This window comes from Lepidochelys kempii, chromosome 1 (genome assembly GCF_965140285.1).
Source record: "Lepidochelys kempii isolate rLepKem1 chromosome 1, rLepKem1.hap1, whole genome shotgun sequence".
Lineage (NCBI taxonomy): Eukaryota > Metazoa > Chordata > Testudines > Cheloniidae > Lepidochelys > Lepidochelys kempii.
Genome location: NC_136380.1, coordinates 49,455,434 through 49,473,372, shown reverse-complemented (window position 1 = coordinate 49,473,372; position 17,939 = coordinate 49,455,434). Strand labels below are relative to the sequence as shown.

Sequence of the window (17,939 nt, the reverse complement as noted above, 5' to 3'; positions counted from 1 at the left end):
GAGTTTAGGTTTAAACCCCTCATAATTGCATCTTCCAACATCATTTCTGGTTCGCTTCGTACTCTACTTCCTTCAACCTTAGCTCTAGAAACCTTCTGTAAACCTTCTTCTACATGTTGGACATGACCCCACCACTGCAGTTGTCTTTTTCTCAACTGGTTCAAGACTGCAACTTGTTGGGATCACCTAAGTATCTCCTTGTTTATGATTAAATCGAACCGACAGATGTTAATCATAGGACTGGAAGGGACCTCCAGAGGTCATCTAGTCCAGTCCCCTGCACTCATGGCAGGACTAAGTATAAGCTAGACCATTCCTGACAGGTGTTTGTCCATCCTGTTCATAAAAATCTCCAATGATGGAGATTCCACAACCCTCCTAGGCAATTTATTCTAGAGCTTAACCACCCTGACAGTTAGGAAGTTTTTCCTAATGTCCAATTTAAACCTTCCTCGCTGTAATTTAAGCTCATTGCTTCTTGTCCTGTCCTCAGAGGTTAAGAACAATTTTTCTCCCTCCTCCTTGTAACAACCTTTTATATACTTGAAAACTCTTATGTCCCGTCTCAGTCCTCTCTTTTCCAGACTAAACAAACCAAATTTTTAAAAACTTCCCTCATAGATCATGTTCTCTAGCCTTTAATCATTTTTGTTGCTCTTCTCTGGACTTTCTCCAATTTGTCCACCTCTTTCCTGAAATGTGGTGCCCAGAACTGGACACAATACTCCAGCTGAGGCCTAATCAGCACAGAGTAGAGCAGAAAAGACTATTACCTTTTCCGTAACTGGTGTTCGAGATGTGTTGCTCATGTCTATTCCACAATAGGTGTGCGTGCTCGCCACGTGCACCGGCGCCAGAAGTTTTCCCCCTAGCAGTACCTGTAAGGGGGAGCACCGCTCACGACCCCTGGAGTGGCGTCTGCCTGGCACAGTATAAGGGGAGCTGCACCCTCCCCCCATCCTCAGTTCCTTCTTGCCAGACAACTCTGACAGAGGGAAAGGAGGGTGGGATGTGGAATAGACATGAGGAACACATCTCGAAGAACACCAGTTACGGAAAAGGTAACTGTCTTTTCTTCTTTGAGTGATTGCTCATGTGTATTTGACAATAGGTGATTCTAAGCTATATCTATTGGAAATGGGTAGGAGTTCACAAGTTCCCAAGACAGAGGACAGCCCTGCTGAACCCAGAGTCATCCCTGGTTGAGGAGACAATCGCATAGTGCAAGGTGAACGTCTGAACCAAAGACCACGTGGCGGCCCTACAAATGTCCTGGATGGGGATGTGGGCCACGAAGGCAGCAGAAGAGGCCTGAGCCCGAGTCAAGTGTGCCCTTACAATGGTGGCGGGGGGACACCCACCAGCTCATAGCAGGACCGGATGCAAGAAGTGATCCTACTGGAAAGCCGCTGAGTGGAAATCCGCTGGCCGCTCGCACACTTCGCCGAGGCGACAAGCAGTTGTGAGGACTTCCTGAACGGCTTGGTCCACTCGAGGTAGAAAGCCAGAGCCCGCCACACATCGAGCATGTGGAGACTGTGCTCCTCACTGGACACGTGAGGCTTGAGGGCAGAGGACCGATAGAAAAATGCCCTGAACCCATGTGGTAGGTGGAGACCACCTTCGGGAGGAATGCGGGGTGTAGGTGGAGCTGGACCTTGTCCTTATGAAAGACCGTGTATGGCAGCTCAGAGGTCAGGGCCCTGAGCTCCGAGACTCGCCTGGCCGATGTGTTTGCAACCAGGAAGGCCACCTTCCACGAGAGGGGAGACCAGGAGCATATGGCCAGCGGTTCAAAAGGGGGCCCCGTGAAACGAGCCAACACCAGGTTTAGGTCCCACTGCGAAAAAGACTGTCCAAACCCTTAAGGAACCGGCCAGTCATAGCATGGGAAAATACTGTGGGCCCTTGCACTGGCGGATAGAAGGCCCATTAGGCTGCCAGGTGCACCTTGACTGACGAGGGCGCCAGGCCCTGGGCCCTCAGGCAGAGGAGGTAATCAAGGATAAGCTGGATCGGGGCAGCCACGGAGTGACACCCTGGTTCGCCTCCCACCTAGAGAACCGGGATCACTTGGCCAAGTAAGTGCAGTGAGTGGAGGGCCGTCTACTTTTGAGGAGGACGCGCTGAACCTATTCTGAGCACACCCTTTCCTCTCCGCCTAACCACTGACCAGCCACGCCATGAGGTGAAGCACCGCTAGGCTGGGATGAAGGCAGCGGCCTTGGTTCTGAGAGAGCAGGTCCAGGTGGAGTGGCAATGGCCACGGTGGAGCTACCACCAGGCCCGTGAGGGTCCCGTACCAATTCTGCCTAGGCCATGCCAGGGCAATCAGGAGGACCTGGGCCTTGCCCGTCTTTATCCTCTCCAGGACCCTGCTGATTAGAGGGAACGGGGGAAAGGAGTAGAGAGGCTGGCCTGACCAGGACAGGAGAAAGGCATTGGAGATAGTGCCCCTCCCTAGGCTCCCCCGGAGCAGAACCGGGGGCATTGCTGGTTCTGCCGAGTTGTGAATAGGTCCACCTGGGGAGATCCCCACCTGAGGAAGAGTTAGTGGGCCACTTCCAGGTGGAGGGACCACTCGTGTTACGAGGGAAAAATCCCCGCTCAAGCGATCCGCCCTCTCATTCCGGGCGCCCAGTAGCTGGAAGGCCTTCAGGTGGATGTCGTGGGCTATACAGATGTCCTGCAGCCTGAGGGCTTCATGGCAGAAGGCAGAGGATCAGGCTCCGCCTTGCCTGTTGATATAGAACATCAAGGCTGTGTTGTCCTTGAGGACCCTGACTCCCTTGCCCTCCAGGTGCGGGTGGAAGACCATGCACGCCAGCCATACCACCCTGAGCTCCTTGACGTTTATATGTAGGGTCAGGTCTTGAGCCAACCACAGGACTTGGGCCTGAAAGTTCTCCACATGCCCCGTTCCCCCAAATCCAATTCATCGGACACCAGCTCCAACGAAGGGGTCCTGTCCCTGAATGGGACCCTTTGGAGCATATTGTTTGGGGCGGATCATGACGGTAGGGAGGTGATCAAAGAGTCCAGCACTGTGAGGACCTTGTCCATCCTGTCCGAGGTCTGGGAGAACTTAGAGGCCTCATCCTGAGTCTGGCGTGATGGACCACATATGTGCATGCCGACATGTGACTCAAGAGTTGTAAGCAAATCATTGTCACTGTGAACCTTGTGACCGAGTCGCTAAGACCTTTCAGGGTCTCTAATCTGTGTGGCAGGAGAGAGGCCCTGGCTGACACTGCGTCCAGGAGCACCCCGATAAACTCTATGTGTTGGACCGGGACTAACGTGGAGGTGGTGTTGTCTACCAACAGGCCCAAGGCAGTGCACATGGACACAAAGAGCGCCACATGATCCCTCACCTGCAACCGGGAGGTGCCCTTGACAAGCCAATCGTCCAGATAGGGAAATATCTGGACCCCCCGCTATCTGAGGTAGGCTGCTACCACCAACATGCATTTTGTAAACACCCTGGGGGCAATAACAGACCAAATGGGAGGACCAGGAATTGGTAATGATTCTGTCCCACCACGTAACAGAGGAAGTGCCTGTGCCCCTCGAATATGTGGATGTGGAAGTACACGTCCTGCAGATCGAGGGCAGCGTACCAGTCCCCGGGATCCAGAGAGGGGATGATGGAGGCCAGGGAGACCATGTGGAACTTGAGTTTCACCATGTACTGGCTCAGACCTCACAGGTCAAGGATGGGTCTGAGTCCCGCTTTGGCCTTCGGGATGAGGAAATAATGGGAGTAATACCCCATGCCCATGAACTCCTCGGGCACCATCTCTATCGCTCCTAGTCCCAGGAGCCGCCCCACCTCCTGCTCGAGCAGAGCTTCATGGGAGGGTTCCCCCAGGAGGGACGGGGGTGGAGGGTTTTTGGGCGGGGAGGAAGTAAACTGGAGGGTGTAACCCCGGGAGTTGGCGTTGAGGACACATCGGTCCGAGGTTAGCCGCAACCATTCCGGGAGGAAAGCACAGAACTGGTTGGAGAAAGGTAGCTTTATTGGTGGCGGATCCCTGGTAAGGACTGGCGGGGTACCCCCGAGCATCCCATCAAAAATGCCTTTTCCCTGTCTGCTTGCCCTTGGAGGACCCAGGCTGGGGGGCAGGTCGAGAATGGCTCTGAGGGAGTGAGTCTCTTATAGTCCAGCTGCTTCTTATGGGCGGCCTCATACTTCGGGAGGGCGGCCTGGGCAGGAGTCTGCTGCGGCTTGAACTTAGGTTTTGCTGGAGCCAGGACATAGAGGCCCAAAGTCTGGAGGGTCGTGCGGGAGTCCTTCATGCCATGCAGCCTTGTATCTGTTTCCTCCACAAACAGAGCCTTCCTGTCGAATGGGAGATCCTGCATGGAAGACTGCGCCTTGCTGGACAGCCCAGAGAGCAAGAGCCACGACATCCGGCTCATGGACACCGCAGAGGCCACTGATCGTGCGGCCATGTCTACAGTATCCGAGGCTGCCTCCGAGAGTCTTTGTTCTTTGGGCTCAGGGCTGGCTGACCCTGCCATTCCCTGTGGTTGACTGACTAGACCACCACCGAGTTGGGTGCCTGGTGGGTATACAGGTACTCATGACCTTTAGTGGGTACAAAGTACTTGCATTCCACCTTTTTAGAGATGGGGGCCAATGAGGCCGGTATTTGACACAGGGCATTTGAAATCTTAGCCACCCCTTCATGAAGAGGCAAGGCCACCCAACCCAGTCACTCCCCCCCGCCACGGGTACTGCTAGGGGAAAAACTTTCGGCACCGGTGCACATGGCAAGCACGCACACCTATTGTGGAATACACATGAGCAATCACTCGCAGAAGAATTACTTCTCATGTCTTGCTAACAGTCCTGCTAATACATCCCAGAATGATATATGCTTTTTTTACAACTGTGTTACACTGCTGACTCATATTTAGCTTATGATCCACTTTATTTAGCTTATGATCCCTTCCTAGGTGGTCATTTCCCATTCTGCATGTGTGCAACTGATTATTCCTTCCTAAGTGCAGTACTCTGCATTGGTCCCTAGTGAATTTCATCCTATTTACTTCAGTCCATTTCTCCAGTTTACCCAGATCACTTTGAATTTTAATACTATCCTCCAAAGGACTTGGTATCGTCCGCAAAACTTTAGAAGTGTACTCTCTATGCCATTATCTAAATCATTGATGAAGATATTGAACAGAACCAGACCCAGAACTGATCCCTGCGGGGCCCCACTCATTATGCCCTTTCAATAGGACTGTGACCCACCGATGATTACTCTCTGGGAACAGTTTTCCAACCAGTTATGCACCCACCTTACAGTGTCTCCATCTAGGTTGCATTTCCCTAGTTTGTTCATGAGTAGGTCATGCGAGACAGTATCAAAAGCTTTACTGAAGTCAAGATATACCACGTCTAATGCTTCCCCCCATCCACAAGGCTTGTTATTCTGTCAAAGAAAGCTGTCAGGTTGGTTTGAGACTATTTGTTCTTGAAAAATCCATGCTGACTGTTACTTATCACCTTATCTTCTAAATGTTTGAAAAATTGATTGCTTAATTATTTGCTCCATTATCTTTCCAGGTACAGAAGTTAAGCTGACTAGTCTGTAATTCTCCGGATGGTCCTTATTTCCCTTTGCATAGACTGGCATTACATTTGCCCTTTTCCAGTCTTCCGGAATCTCTCCCGCCTTCCATGACTTTTCAAAGATAAATCGCTAATAGATCAGATATCTCCTCAGTCAGCTCCTTGAATATTCTAGGATGCATTTCATCAGGCCCCGGTGACTTGAAGACATCTAACTTGCCTTTTTTTCCCTGCCTGTCCTTCCTGAAGAAGCTGTTCCCTTCTATACCAAAATTCCAGTAATGCACATTATTGCACCAAGTCAATATGTGATGCCAACTATATCATAGTTGTATTTACTAGCATTTTGAGTTCTTCCTGATTATTCCTCATACTTCTCACATTAGTATACAGACATCTAAGATACTGATTTGATTTCCTCTCCCCCACTCCCACCCCAGTTCTGTCTGGTCTCTCACTTATCCCTGCTGTAACAGACCCTTCTCCCACATCTCCATGTTTTTTACTTACCTATGGGCTTTGTTCATCTGCCCCCTTCGAACCTAGTTTAAAACCCTCCTCAGGAGGTTAGCCAGTCTATATCCAAATATGCTCTTCCCCTTCCTCGATAGGTGGACCCTATCTCTGCTTAGCAGTCCTTCTTCCTGGAACAGCATCTTGTTGACAAGGAAGCCAAAGCCCTCCTGGCAACACCATCCTCACAGCCAGGCATTCACCTCCAGGATGCATCTGTCTCCAGTGGGGCCCCAACCCTTGATAGGAAGGATCAAAGAGAACACCACCTGCACTCCAACTCCTTCACCCTTACTCCAAGAGCCCTGTAGTCACCTCTGATCTGCTGAGGATACCTTGCAGTAACATTAATGCCCACATGGATGAATAGTATGGGGTAGTAGTCAGAGGGCCGGATGATCCACAAGAAGTCCCTCCATAAACATCTCAGATACGGGCCCCTGGCAGGCAGCATACCTCCCACAATGCCATGTCAGAGCTAGATGGTTGCCTATGTCCACCTCAGAAGAGAGTCACCAACCACCACTACCCAATGTTTCCACCTGGGAGTGGTGGCTGCGATCCTCTCAACTTGTGGGTACATGGCTTCTCCTCCTGCACCTTTGGGGGTGATTCCTCATTACTCATTGCCAGACCAGCATATTGGTTTTCCATCACCATGGTGGGTGGGTTGGGAGTAGGGGTGGAGCACTGCCTGCTGCCAGAAGTAACCAGCAGCCAGTATCCTTCCTGTGACAGAACCATATCCTCTTCCTCCGGTGGTGTGACAGCAGTCCTCTGTAGCTGGATAGCTTCCTCAGCCTTGGATGTCTCCATATAAATACTCTCGAGGAATTCCTCGTGGGCATGGACGCTCCTCAGCCTAGCCACCTCCTCCTGTACCTCTCCCACATGCTTCCTGAGAGATTCCACCACAAGGCACCTTTCACACTGGATGATCCCCCCAGGCTGGCTTTCTTTCAGTGGGAAACGCAGACCACAGTCTCTGCAAATCCACACCAGGATCTCGGTAGAGACATCCATGGTTAGGTTGTCTTGTGGATACAGGCGCAGGTGGAGGAGACAGGAGCAGCATTGGCACTGGTGATGAGGCCCTTCCAACTACAGTGATATTATGTCTCCCTCCCACAAAGTCCCTCTCAAACTTCGAAAACGCCCTAACTTTTAAACAATGAAAACTGTTTAGTTTCCTCACTTCAGCTGTTTTTAACAGACATGTTTCTGCTCCATGTAACAGCTCACCACTACCATGTTGAACACCTATATTTTAGTTGTCACCCAGACATCCCACAAACTAAACAGAAGCCTTTGAAAACACTGAAAGAGGAGGTTACTTCCTGTAACTGGAGGTGCTTCGAGATGTGTGGTCCCTATTTGGATTCCGGATGTGGGTGTGCATGCGCGTCATGCACCAGAGCTGTAACTGTTTGTAGTAGTGCCCATTGACCTGCACAATCACTCGTGAGTCGGCTGCGTGGTGCATTGACGCTCCTCCAGGTCCCTCTTACCAGCAAGCAACAGAACCTGCAGTAGAGGGGATGGAAGGTGAGTACTGGAATCCAAATAGGGACCACAAATCTTGAACCACTTCCAATTATAGCAAGTAACCTCCTCTTTGTCTTTGAGTGATGGTCCCTATTTGGATTCCAGACGTGGGTGAGCAGCAAGCAGTGCTCAGAGTGGAGATGGGTGCGAGGACTCACAAGAAGTCATAGGTTGTAACACACAGTGTGGCTCACTGTTGCATCTGCCACCGCTGCTGGGATGATGGCATAATGAGCAGTAAAGGTGTGGATGGAGGACCACATGGCTGCTTTACAAATGTCTTGACACCGCATCTCTGCAAGAAAGGCCGACATGCACCCAATGAGAGTACAGTGTGCCGTGACTCCCACTGATCTCAGGTCCCACAGATTCTGCACTTTTTCACAGCTCTTCCAGCATTAGCTGCAGTCGGTAAGTAGGCTCTCCAAATAAGGAAATATAATTTGCATACTCTAGATCCGCTACAGATGCATTTTTAATTTTACAGCTGTACTTTGATGTCAGTCAGCTTTGCTATCACATGGAGTATCAGAACGTTAAACAACATAGGCAAAAACACATCCTCCAGGTGTACTCCTGGTTCTACTGAAAACCAGTCTGTAATACAAATATTTAGCTGTGTGAGGGTCAATGGATCACTATATAGTTTCTCTACTAGGGATGGTAAGTCCTCAGACACCCCATACTGGCGGAACAGTATCCACAGTGCTCACTGATGCAGCAGAAGTGGCTGCAAAGTCTACAAATGTGATGCCACTTCCTGTTGTCACTTTAGTTGTTTTTCAATAACATTCTGCAGAGCATTTATAGCATGGACTGTAGATTGACCTATATGGAAACCATACTGGTTGTCCCTCATTTTTGGGTTCAGACACTATTCCAGTCAATTTAGTAGACACCTTCCTTGGGACTGACAGCAGTGTTATTCCCCTATAATTTGAGCAAGATGATTTTTTCCTTTTTTTGAAAAAAAAAAGGAATGATGCAGATCCTTTTCCAATCTTCTGAAATATGACTGGTTTCTCAAACTTAAGATAACTCTTTGAAGCCAGTGAACTAAATCTGAGCCTCCACTCTTTAGCAAATCTGATGAAATATTGTCAAGACCAGCTGCTTGCTTTTCTTAACTGCTTGACTCCAAGTGTCATATTCTTTAATGTCATCTGTTTTCTAGAGTGTTCAAGATATAGTTTATCATACTAATTATGATAATTCTGACAGGCCCCGGACTGCTTGTTCAAGACATTTCTTTTTCCTCTATTGCCCATTTCCTCCTCTCATCACTGACACAAGAGACAGTTACTCATCTTGTGCAGTAAAGGAGGTTCTTCGAGATGTGTGTGTCCCTGTGAGTGCTCCACTTTAGGCGTCCGTGCATCCCTGTGCTTGTAATCACAGATTTATGGTAGCAGTGCCCGATTGGGTTGCACTTGCGCGGTCTCTGTCTTGTGCTGCTTCAGGTGGTTAACTGGCAGTGTGTGACCAACCCTCCCCCCCCCCCCCCACTACCAGCACCCCCACCCCGTGTTCTCGCTCTACTGCAGAGCTTAGTACTAAACTCCAAAGTAGAAGGGAGGAGGAAGGGTAGTGGAGCACTCACATCTCAAAGAATGTCCTTTACTGCACAAGGTGAGTAACTTTCTCCTCTTCTTCGAGTGATATCCCCATGGGTGGTCCACTTTGGTGACTTCAGAGCAGTGCCCTCTGGTGGAAGGAGAGAGTTGAAGTCATAGCAGATGACAGCACAGTGTGACTGAACAGGGTATCGGAAGATGCATGTTGTTACAAAGCATAATGCTGGGTAAATGCATGGGGTGAGGCCCAGGTTGTAGCACTACAGATTTCTGTGATGGGAACATTGTTAAGAAACAATATAGAGGCTAATAGGGCTCTGGTACAATGCGTGCGGATCCCCATAGGGGGTTGTCGGTCATGCCAGAAATAAAGTTTTATGCAGTCTGATATCCATTTGGATAGCCATTGTTTGGATATGGGGGTTGCCTTTTGATCATTTGGAGATTGCGACTAACAGTTTTGGAGACTTGCAAAAAGATTTTGTTCCATAAATGTAGAAGGCTATAGCCCTGAGGACATACAAGGAGCGTAATCTCGACTGTCATCTATCCACATGTGGTTTGGGGAAAAGTGTTGGGAAGTGGATTGTTTGGTTGAGGTGAAAGGATGAAGCAACTTTTGGCAGAAACTTGGGATGTAGTCTGAGGCAGTGGTTCTCAAAGCCGGTCTGCCGCTTGTTCAGGGAAAGCCCCTGGCGGGCTGGACCAGTTTGTTTACATGCCACATCGGCAGGTTTGGTCGATTGTGGCTCCCACTGGCCCCGGTTCACTGCTCCAGGCCAATAGGGGCTGCAGGAAGGGTGGCCAGCACGTCCCTTGGCCCGCACTGCTTCCTGCAGCCCCCATCGGCCTGGAGCGGCAAACCGCGGCCAGTGGGAGCCGCGATTGGTCGAACCTGCAGACGCGGCAGGTAAACAAACCGGTCCGGCCTGCCAGGGGCTTTCCCTGAACAAGTGGCGGACCGGCTTTGAGAACCACTGGTCCGAGGGATACTTTATCTTTGAAAATTATTATTTAAGGTGGGTCAGCCATGAGAGTTCCCAGTTCTCCCACCCTCCTGGTAGATATAATGGCCACTAGGAATGCAACCTTCATGGAAAGGTGTAGCAGGGAGCTTGTAGCCATGGGCTCAAATGGATGGGGGTGAGGGTGTGGAGGACTCAGTTGAAGTCCCATGGTGGATTAGGATTTCGAACTTTCGGGTAGGAATTAGAGAGGCCCTTAAGAAAGCATTTAGTAAGCGGGTGTGTAAAAGAGAATCCATCTACTTTGTGATGGAACACCGTGATAGCCCACCTGTTTTAGTTCTAGCAAGTAATCTAGAATGAGAGGTAAGGGGGCTGACATAGGTGTGGCCTGTTTGCATTGGCACCATGAGTCGAATCACCTCCACTTATGTATGTGAGTCAGGTAGTTGTTCTCCGGCTGTTTAACAAGATGTTTTGTATTTTTGCGGAACATGTCATTTCAAATCTTGAGAGCCATGCAGTAACCACACTGAGATGGAAGTCTTTGGGGATCCGGATGGATGATGTCTTGCAATAGCAGCCAAGGTAGAAGTAGGTGTATACGTGGTTAACAGACTGCTATGTGGAGAAGGTAAGGATACCATGTCTGTCGCAACCATGTGGGGGCTATTAAGATCACTCTGGATCTGTCTTGTCTGATCTTGTGAAGCACGTGGACTAAGATGGGGGTGGGACAGAAGGCATATAGGTGGTGAGCGTTCCACTTGATGAGGAAGGCATCATCCAGAGTGTGTGGACCGAGTCCTGCCCTGGGGGCATTTGGTATTTTGTTCAGTTGCAAAAAGATCTATTGTTGGAAATCCACAAGTCCAAAAAAATGTTTAGGAGTACACATATATTAAACTCCCACATCCGTGTGTGACTGGAGTGCACGATGTCCACAGTAGGTGACATCATTAGCAGAAGGGGTGTCGAGGTACTCGGTACCGACTGTTTAGTCGTGTCCGGTGGTATCACAGCATGGGGTTTCATTTTCCCTTTGGTGCCTGTGTCCGAGCTCAGTTGCTTGACGGCTTTCATTTTCTTGGTACCAATGGTGCCGAAGATGCCACTGTTTCGGCCGTTGACATGGCGGTGTGGTCGGCACTCGGAGTGTTTGCCCATTAGCGGAGTGCCTTTTCTTGACCAACTCCAATGTTGGGGATGTGGTAACCTGGTTTTTTGCTGCCTTCTCAGCAGACTGATTGGGAGCCCGGGCAATGGAAGGAGAGCCCTTGTCAGAGGCTGCATTTGGCAATTTCTGGCCAGGTGGTGTGCGTACCTCAGGCTTATACGCTGGGCAGACACACTTCTCCATGAAGAGAAGTTTAAGTTGGAGCTCTCTTGCCTTTCTGGTGCTTTCAGATTGTGACAGTGTGAGCACTTCTGTGGTATGTGTCTTGCCAAGACACCGGACATACTGAGAGTACCCATCAGAGAGAGATAGAAAGCCTGCACGTACTGCAGCATTTGAAACCTGGGGAGCCAGGCATGCCCCTCGGGGAGCATACTCTCTCCATAATGGAGCAGGGCATGAATATTGTGCTGCAGTGGTGGAAAAAAAGAAACCTACAGCCCTCCCTATGAGGAGAAAATAAAAATGGTTTTGAACAAAAAAGGACAGGGATAAAGTACTAACAACTAACTATTCTAATTGAAAACTATGCCAGGTATTCTCACCAGGCTTTTACTGAAAGCCCCTGAAAATCGTTCAGAAATTTCAGGAGAAAAAGCACAGCAAAACAATATATTTTTCCCCTATGTCAAAAAATTCTTACAACCATTTCTTTCATAAAACTCTAGCACCTGCATGTTTTGGAACAGGCGATCTGAAGTTTGGCAAGAGAGTCACTCTGGAGTCAGTGAAGTGCTTTTATGTTGACTCTGAAAATTTGAAGAAACCTGGCCAAGTCTGAGAACTGCCACTTCCACATGCTCAGAGGATTGCAGGTAAATTCTCTGAACATTCTGTCGGCACCAAGCATGCTTCACACCAGGGTTGTAGAGACTGCTGGGCTGGTCTACACTAAAGCTGTAAGTTGACCTAAGAGACGCTACTTCAGTTACGAAAGTTACGTAACTGAAGTCAACGTAATTTAGGCCGACTTACAGCAGTGTCTACACTGCACTGTGCCTACAGGAGACGCTCCCCTGCCAACTTCTACCTCTCAGTGACGTGGAATACAGATGTTGATGGGAGAGCACTCTGCCATTGACTTAGCTTGTCTTCACCAGATGAGCTAAACTGACACAACAGCGCTGATTTATCCATAAACATAGACAAGCCTTGAGAATGGCCTTTCCTGCAATTACTTATCAAGCACCAAAACTGACAACAGGGAGATAGTCTCTCCTGTGCTCTCGATACCCTGTGCTCGCACCCAGACAGCATGAAGGAGGAAAAGAAAGCAGTCTGACTCAAATGAAGAGGGGCGAGGAGCAGAGGGGAGCCAAATCCAGGCTGTCTTGCAAATTGCTGTGCTATCCGCTGACAAAGCCTACTACTGCTACGCTACCGGTTATTCCATTAGGACAAGTAGTAAAGGTCTGTGATGTGAATCTAAAGGCCCCAAGCCTGCTAATAACCCACATAGAGCTCAATATGGTTACCAATTATACAATTATAGGTTATAGAATTCTGTTTGTTCAGTTTGCCTTCTAAAAGAAATTAGGAAATTGCATACAAAAAACAACTACCTCAAAAGACTGTTAAGGTTGAAAAGTAAACACTCAAAAGTTACGAATTGGGAGAATTAAGACAGTCTGTACAATCTTAGTTCTGCATTTCTTTGTGCCTCAATATTATGATAGATTTCAATTACACGATCATATACTGATCTTTCCACAGGACCCCTGCCTTATTCAGTGCACAAGACACATGGTGATCAGGGAATGAATTAGGGTTGTGTAGTGACTGAGGCTGCAGGACTCCTACTTCTTTGTTGCAGAAGATGGAAAGTATGTACAGAATGAGGCAGGTGAACGTGGGAAAAGGAAGTTCAATATATATGTCTAGTGAGCTGTAGCTCACGAAAGCTTATGCTCAAATAAATTTGTTAGTCTCTAAGGTGCCACAAGTACTCCTTTTATTTTTGTGAATACGGACTAACACGGCTGGTACTCTGAAAGAAATATTACTGTTTGTAATGAACTACATGAATACTATTACAGTTACTTAAAATGTGCATGTTTTCTACTGCATTTATGATTGTTCATACTTACAATATGACAGGTTTTTTGGAAAGGACATACAATTAACTGGTTCTAATAATTACAAAGAAAACAAGAAATCCAATCCAACTTTTCCACTCTTTTCAGATAGGTTGATTCTAAAATAATCTTTTCAGGACCTGTCCAGAGACTGAGATAAGACCATGCGGGCAACAAAGGTTTTGGTGTAGATTTTTAAATGGAATAATGTCAGTGGTTCAGCTATTTTCAATGTTGAATGAAATGGAAAAAGTAAACAAACAGTACAAATGCTGAAAAATTTAATTTAAAACAGTTTTAATCTATGATGTTACTAATAATAGATACAATAATACAGTATATAAAAATACTTTAATCTGATTGTGTCTTGTTGACAAGCCACTATTTACATCTCAAAGTTTCGATTAGTTTATCTGCAACCCAATCAAAATACATACCTGATTGATTCTGTATCAATGTGCACAGGGGCTATCCTCTCCAGAAGAAACTTAATCATTTCCAGGAAAGGGTTTGTAGGTTGTTTGGGATTGCCCAACTTCTTTGTAATTTCTCGCTGCAATATATATTTGAAATAGGTTAATAACCAATTTAGTTACCAAAACATCATCAAATATTCTGAAAGCTATTCTTACCACACATCCTTCAGCCTGCTTGCAAGAACATGATGGGCTAACAAGCATTTCTAACTGGTTTCTAATTTTCTCATCATCTTCCAGAACTTGTGTGAACTTCTTCATGAAATCCTGAGCCTTACCAGGATCTGGCAAGTTTCCTTTAAATATTAAAAATCTTCAAATTAGTATCAACTTGGCAAATTTTAATTTTTAACCAAATGTTTACTTGCTTGATAAAAGCACTGAAGAGGAAAAACAGAATGACGCCTCAGATTTCATACTGCTGATTTTAACTAAAATGTCCATTTCTAAAACTCTTCCCCCTGTGCTCTCAGCCTCTTCTCTTTGCTTCCCTCATCGAACCCACACCAAACAGCTCTCTCTCCTTGCTGCCGCCTGAGGCTTCTCTATTCTGCTGGTAATACAAAGAGCTAGGGCAGAAATGGTGAAGGGCCAGCATTTGACCTATAGAAACTTTATTACTAGGGAGATGTAGATCAGGAACAACACAGCAAGGCTGGTACTTACTAAAAATACAAAATGTATTTACACAACCTGATCTTATCCAATTTACATATCACTTACATATAAACATGGAGCCTCACACTGCCATTTTAACAAAGTTAATTTTCCACTAGCCCTACACTTTATGACGAGATCTTTAGTGTCGAAAAAAGTTTGAGAAGCCCTTCCTTAGACAGTAAATAGAAGATTACTGAATATAAATAAAAAAAATACCCCCCCCCCCCAGTCTTTTAGCAATGGCAGCATTTAATACTAATCAGCATACTTTTTCTGCTGGTACATTAAGGAATGGGTGACAACGACAACAAGGGTAGAAGACCAATACACGCCTGTTAAAGCTAATAATAAGCAATCTTTCTTAGACAATTTCATATGAAAATATTTATTCTGAAAATTACATAACCTAGAACTGAAGGAAACAAGAAGTTACAAACTGACCATCCCTCCTACCATGGAGGAAAAAAAGATTCAGGAGAAGGCTAAAGGCAAACAATAGAAACTTCTATCATGCGCTAAATTCTTCCACAAATGGCATACTTTATGTGAAGCCTTTGTTATTTGAACCAGCTTGGATAAAAATAATTCATGATTTAAGATAAATTTAAAAAATAGTTTTAAACTAAAATTTTTATTGTATGTTTATGTTCTCCAGTTCTTTACTTTCTTATGTTTCTTTAACTAGTTTCTTTTTGGAAGAATTTCAGATTTTACATAAAGGTTTGCTCTTGTAAGAAGTCTCACATTTAAAATGATCATCTACACCAAAAAACAAGTTCCTTTGGTTCATGAACATCTGTTGTGGTCAGAACACACATTCAATACAAAACTTAAGCAAACAGCCAATGTTAAATCTGCAGCCAACAGCACCTTCTAATATATTTTGTGTGCTACTATAAATGCTACAGGACAAGTTGTTTACTTGTGTCATCCATATCATCCGACTATTTTACTGTAATCTCTAGAAATGTTGTCAAAGTGTGAGAAAATATCAGTACCATGTTACTAGTTCTGTGATTTGAGACTCTGTACTATTTTATAAGTAATAGTGTTTTTACTGTTGCCTTGATGATCCCCTCTCATTGAAAAAACAAAGTAAAATGCAAAGTTTGCTGTAAAAAGTTTACAGGCTAATGTACCAAATATTTGAAAACCAGGAAACATCATATTTCAATTCTAATTTTTAACAGCATAAAATATTTAATCAGACTTACTTGTAATGACCATCACTTTTGAGAATATAGCTTTACTGCTGGCATCCGTCTGAAAATCACAAAATAAGAAAAATCTGTTTGAAGTGAAGACTTGACATTATATGCTAGCAAATGCACACAGTGTGAGCCCAATTCTGTAAGGCTATATAATCAGAACCAGACTTATTACTAATGCTGGGTAATACCCCAGTATATTAAATGCAAAAAAATGATATCAGTATTAGATGTTTAATCGCAAAGTCAAAGTTTAAAGTTTTAATTTAATAGTACTACACCCTCATGGCATATTATGGATATATTTAGAAAATCATTTAATAGTTTAACTAGTAATAAAAATATTTTATGAACAATGAAAATGAGCTGTTTGTATAAGAAACATTACATTTAATTACCTTTTGTATTTAAATCTAATCTTAACGCTGCATTCACAGTTTTTTGCATTTTATTATCTTAGGGACTTTGTTTTTAACTGCTTCTAAAATAAATAAATAGTATATAAATAATCCCAGCTGAAGTTTGTTTCTCACTACAATGAATGAAGCACATTCATACCATAGCTGTCGCACTATTTAACTGAAGGGGCTTTTTTTGTTGTGTGTTTTTGCGAGGCAGAGGAACAAGAGTGACTAACAGTACAGCAACACAACTGTAAAAGCAACCATCAACACCACCTGCAATAGCAAGGAGTAGAAATGTATTTCTGGAGGACTATGCTATTTGTATTTTACTGAGACATTTACAGTCCCCTTCACACTAAACGTCCCAATAACTACAAATAAGTATGTCATACCTAGCAGAAAAAATGTGCATGTGAGGTCAGAAAAGGAGAATGCAGTTTTTCATTCACTAATGACTCAAATGTTGGAGGAGGACTTTAAACTCCACATAAAGGTATTTCAAACTAAGAACTTTGCTAGGTATGAGGAGTGAGGGAGAGAAAGGAGAATGTTTCAGAAATTCAAGAGCATATAAATCTACCAGGCAACTGCTATTAGTTATTCCAATAAGGACATTTTTCCTTATCTGTAATTCTGGTTTCTGGAACATTGAAAAATGCATCCATTGACTTCTTCCTGTAGGTGTCACTCCTCTAGGCAGTTAAACCAATTACCATACAACCTCTTCCTTCTTAGCTGTATCTATGAGGCTCTACAGTTTGGAATTTTCCATAGCACTCACACTCAACTTTTTAAAAAAATATGAGAAAACTAACCTTGAATAATATTCCTACCCACAAAATGGGGATAATACTTAATCATCTTTCTAAAGTGTTTTGAGATCTATGAATGAAAAGTTAAGTATTATTCTCAGAGATTTGACTACTTAATTCTGGTGTCAAAGTGGGTTGGGTTTGTTGCAGATTCTCAGATGGACAGTTGCAAAAACCTGGATTTACAAGTAGAGGAAATCTATACATCTGCTCCTATCCATTCTCAAATCTGCAGCAATACACTAAAGTAGCAGGTCTACTGGCTCTTCAGTCATAATGGGAACACTTCTGTTGCATGGTACCAGCTCCCAGTTCTCTTCTAGCAGAGACTGACCATCCCGATGCCAAATTATGAAGCCTGTAATGCCTTGCAAAGGCATGCAAGGAGAACTTTCAGTTTCAGCTTTAAAACAGCCATGGCTCTGACATTTTGAGCTCTGAGAAGAAAGCGTTTGATATTTGAAGTGATCAACACTAAGTTACAATTTAGCTGAAAAATTCTTTCCCCCCACACCCCACACGCACACACCCTTTTTGGGTAAGTCCTTTTACTGCAGGCAAAATTAGCAGCCAAAGTAAACAAACCTAAAAGCTGAGGACAACTTATGAAACTTAAAAGTAATCATCTCAGAAATAAGTCTTACAAGAAAAACTTCCCCAAAGAAACACTTAACTACAGGATGAGACAAAGGCCTCAGCCTTATCCTTAATAGGTTCTAGTCAAGAAATTACGTTTAAAGGGTACTAAGGAAAAGACCAAGCTCCAGACCTGTTTGTAGGAAGTCTAAAAACCATTTTTGAGGGGAAAGGGGAAGAACTGGAGGCAAGGGAGGAAAATCATACCCAGGCAAATTTCACTTTTTTGCATTCTTTCAGGGGAAATCTTTCCTAATACCAAACAAAGCCAGGAAACCAAGCTACATAGGCCTTGGAGATAACAAGATATCTA

The 17,939-nt window shown here is 45.3% G+C and overlaps 1 protein-coding gene across 8 annotated transcripts in view; it reads right to left on the bottom strand.

Annotated features, from left to right (window-relative positions):
• The window catches only part of PDS5B (PDS5 cohesin associated factor B), a 257,905-nt gene that overhangs the window by 72,503 nt on the left and 167,463 nt on the right, over positions 1 to 17,939 (bottom strand). For all 8 annotated transcript variants that reach the window (XM_073341612.2, XM_073341603.2, XM_073341649.2 and 5 more), the window contains 3 exons: positions 15,781 to 15,829; positions 14,063 to 14,202; positions 13,868 to 13,983 (listed from right to left, as the gene is read on the bottom strand). In XM_073341612.2, the coding sequence (XP_073197713.1) occupies positions 13,868 to 13,983; positions 14,063 to 14,202; positions 15,781 to 15,829 (305 nt within the window). The remainder of the gene's footprint in view (positions 1 to 13,867; positions 13,984 to 14,062; positions 14,203 to 15,780; positions 15,830 to 17,939) is intronic.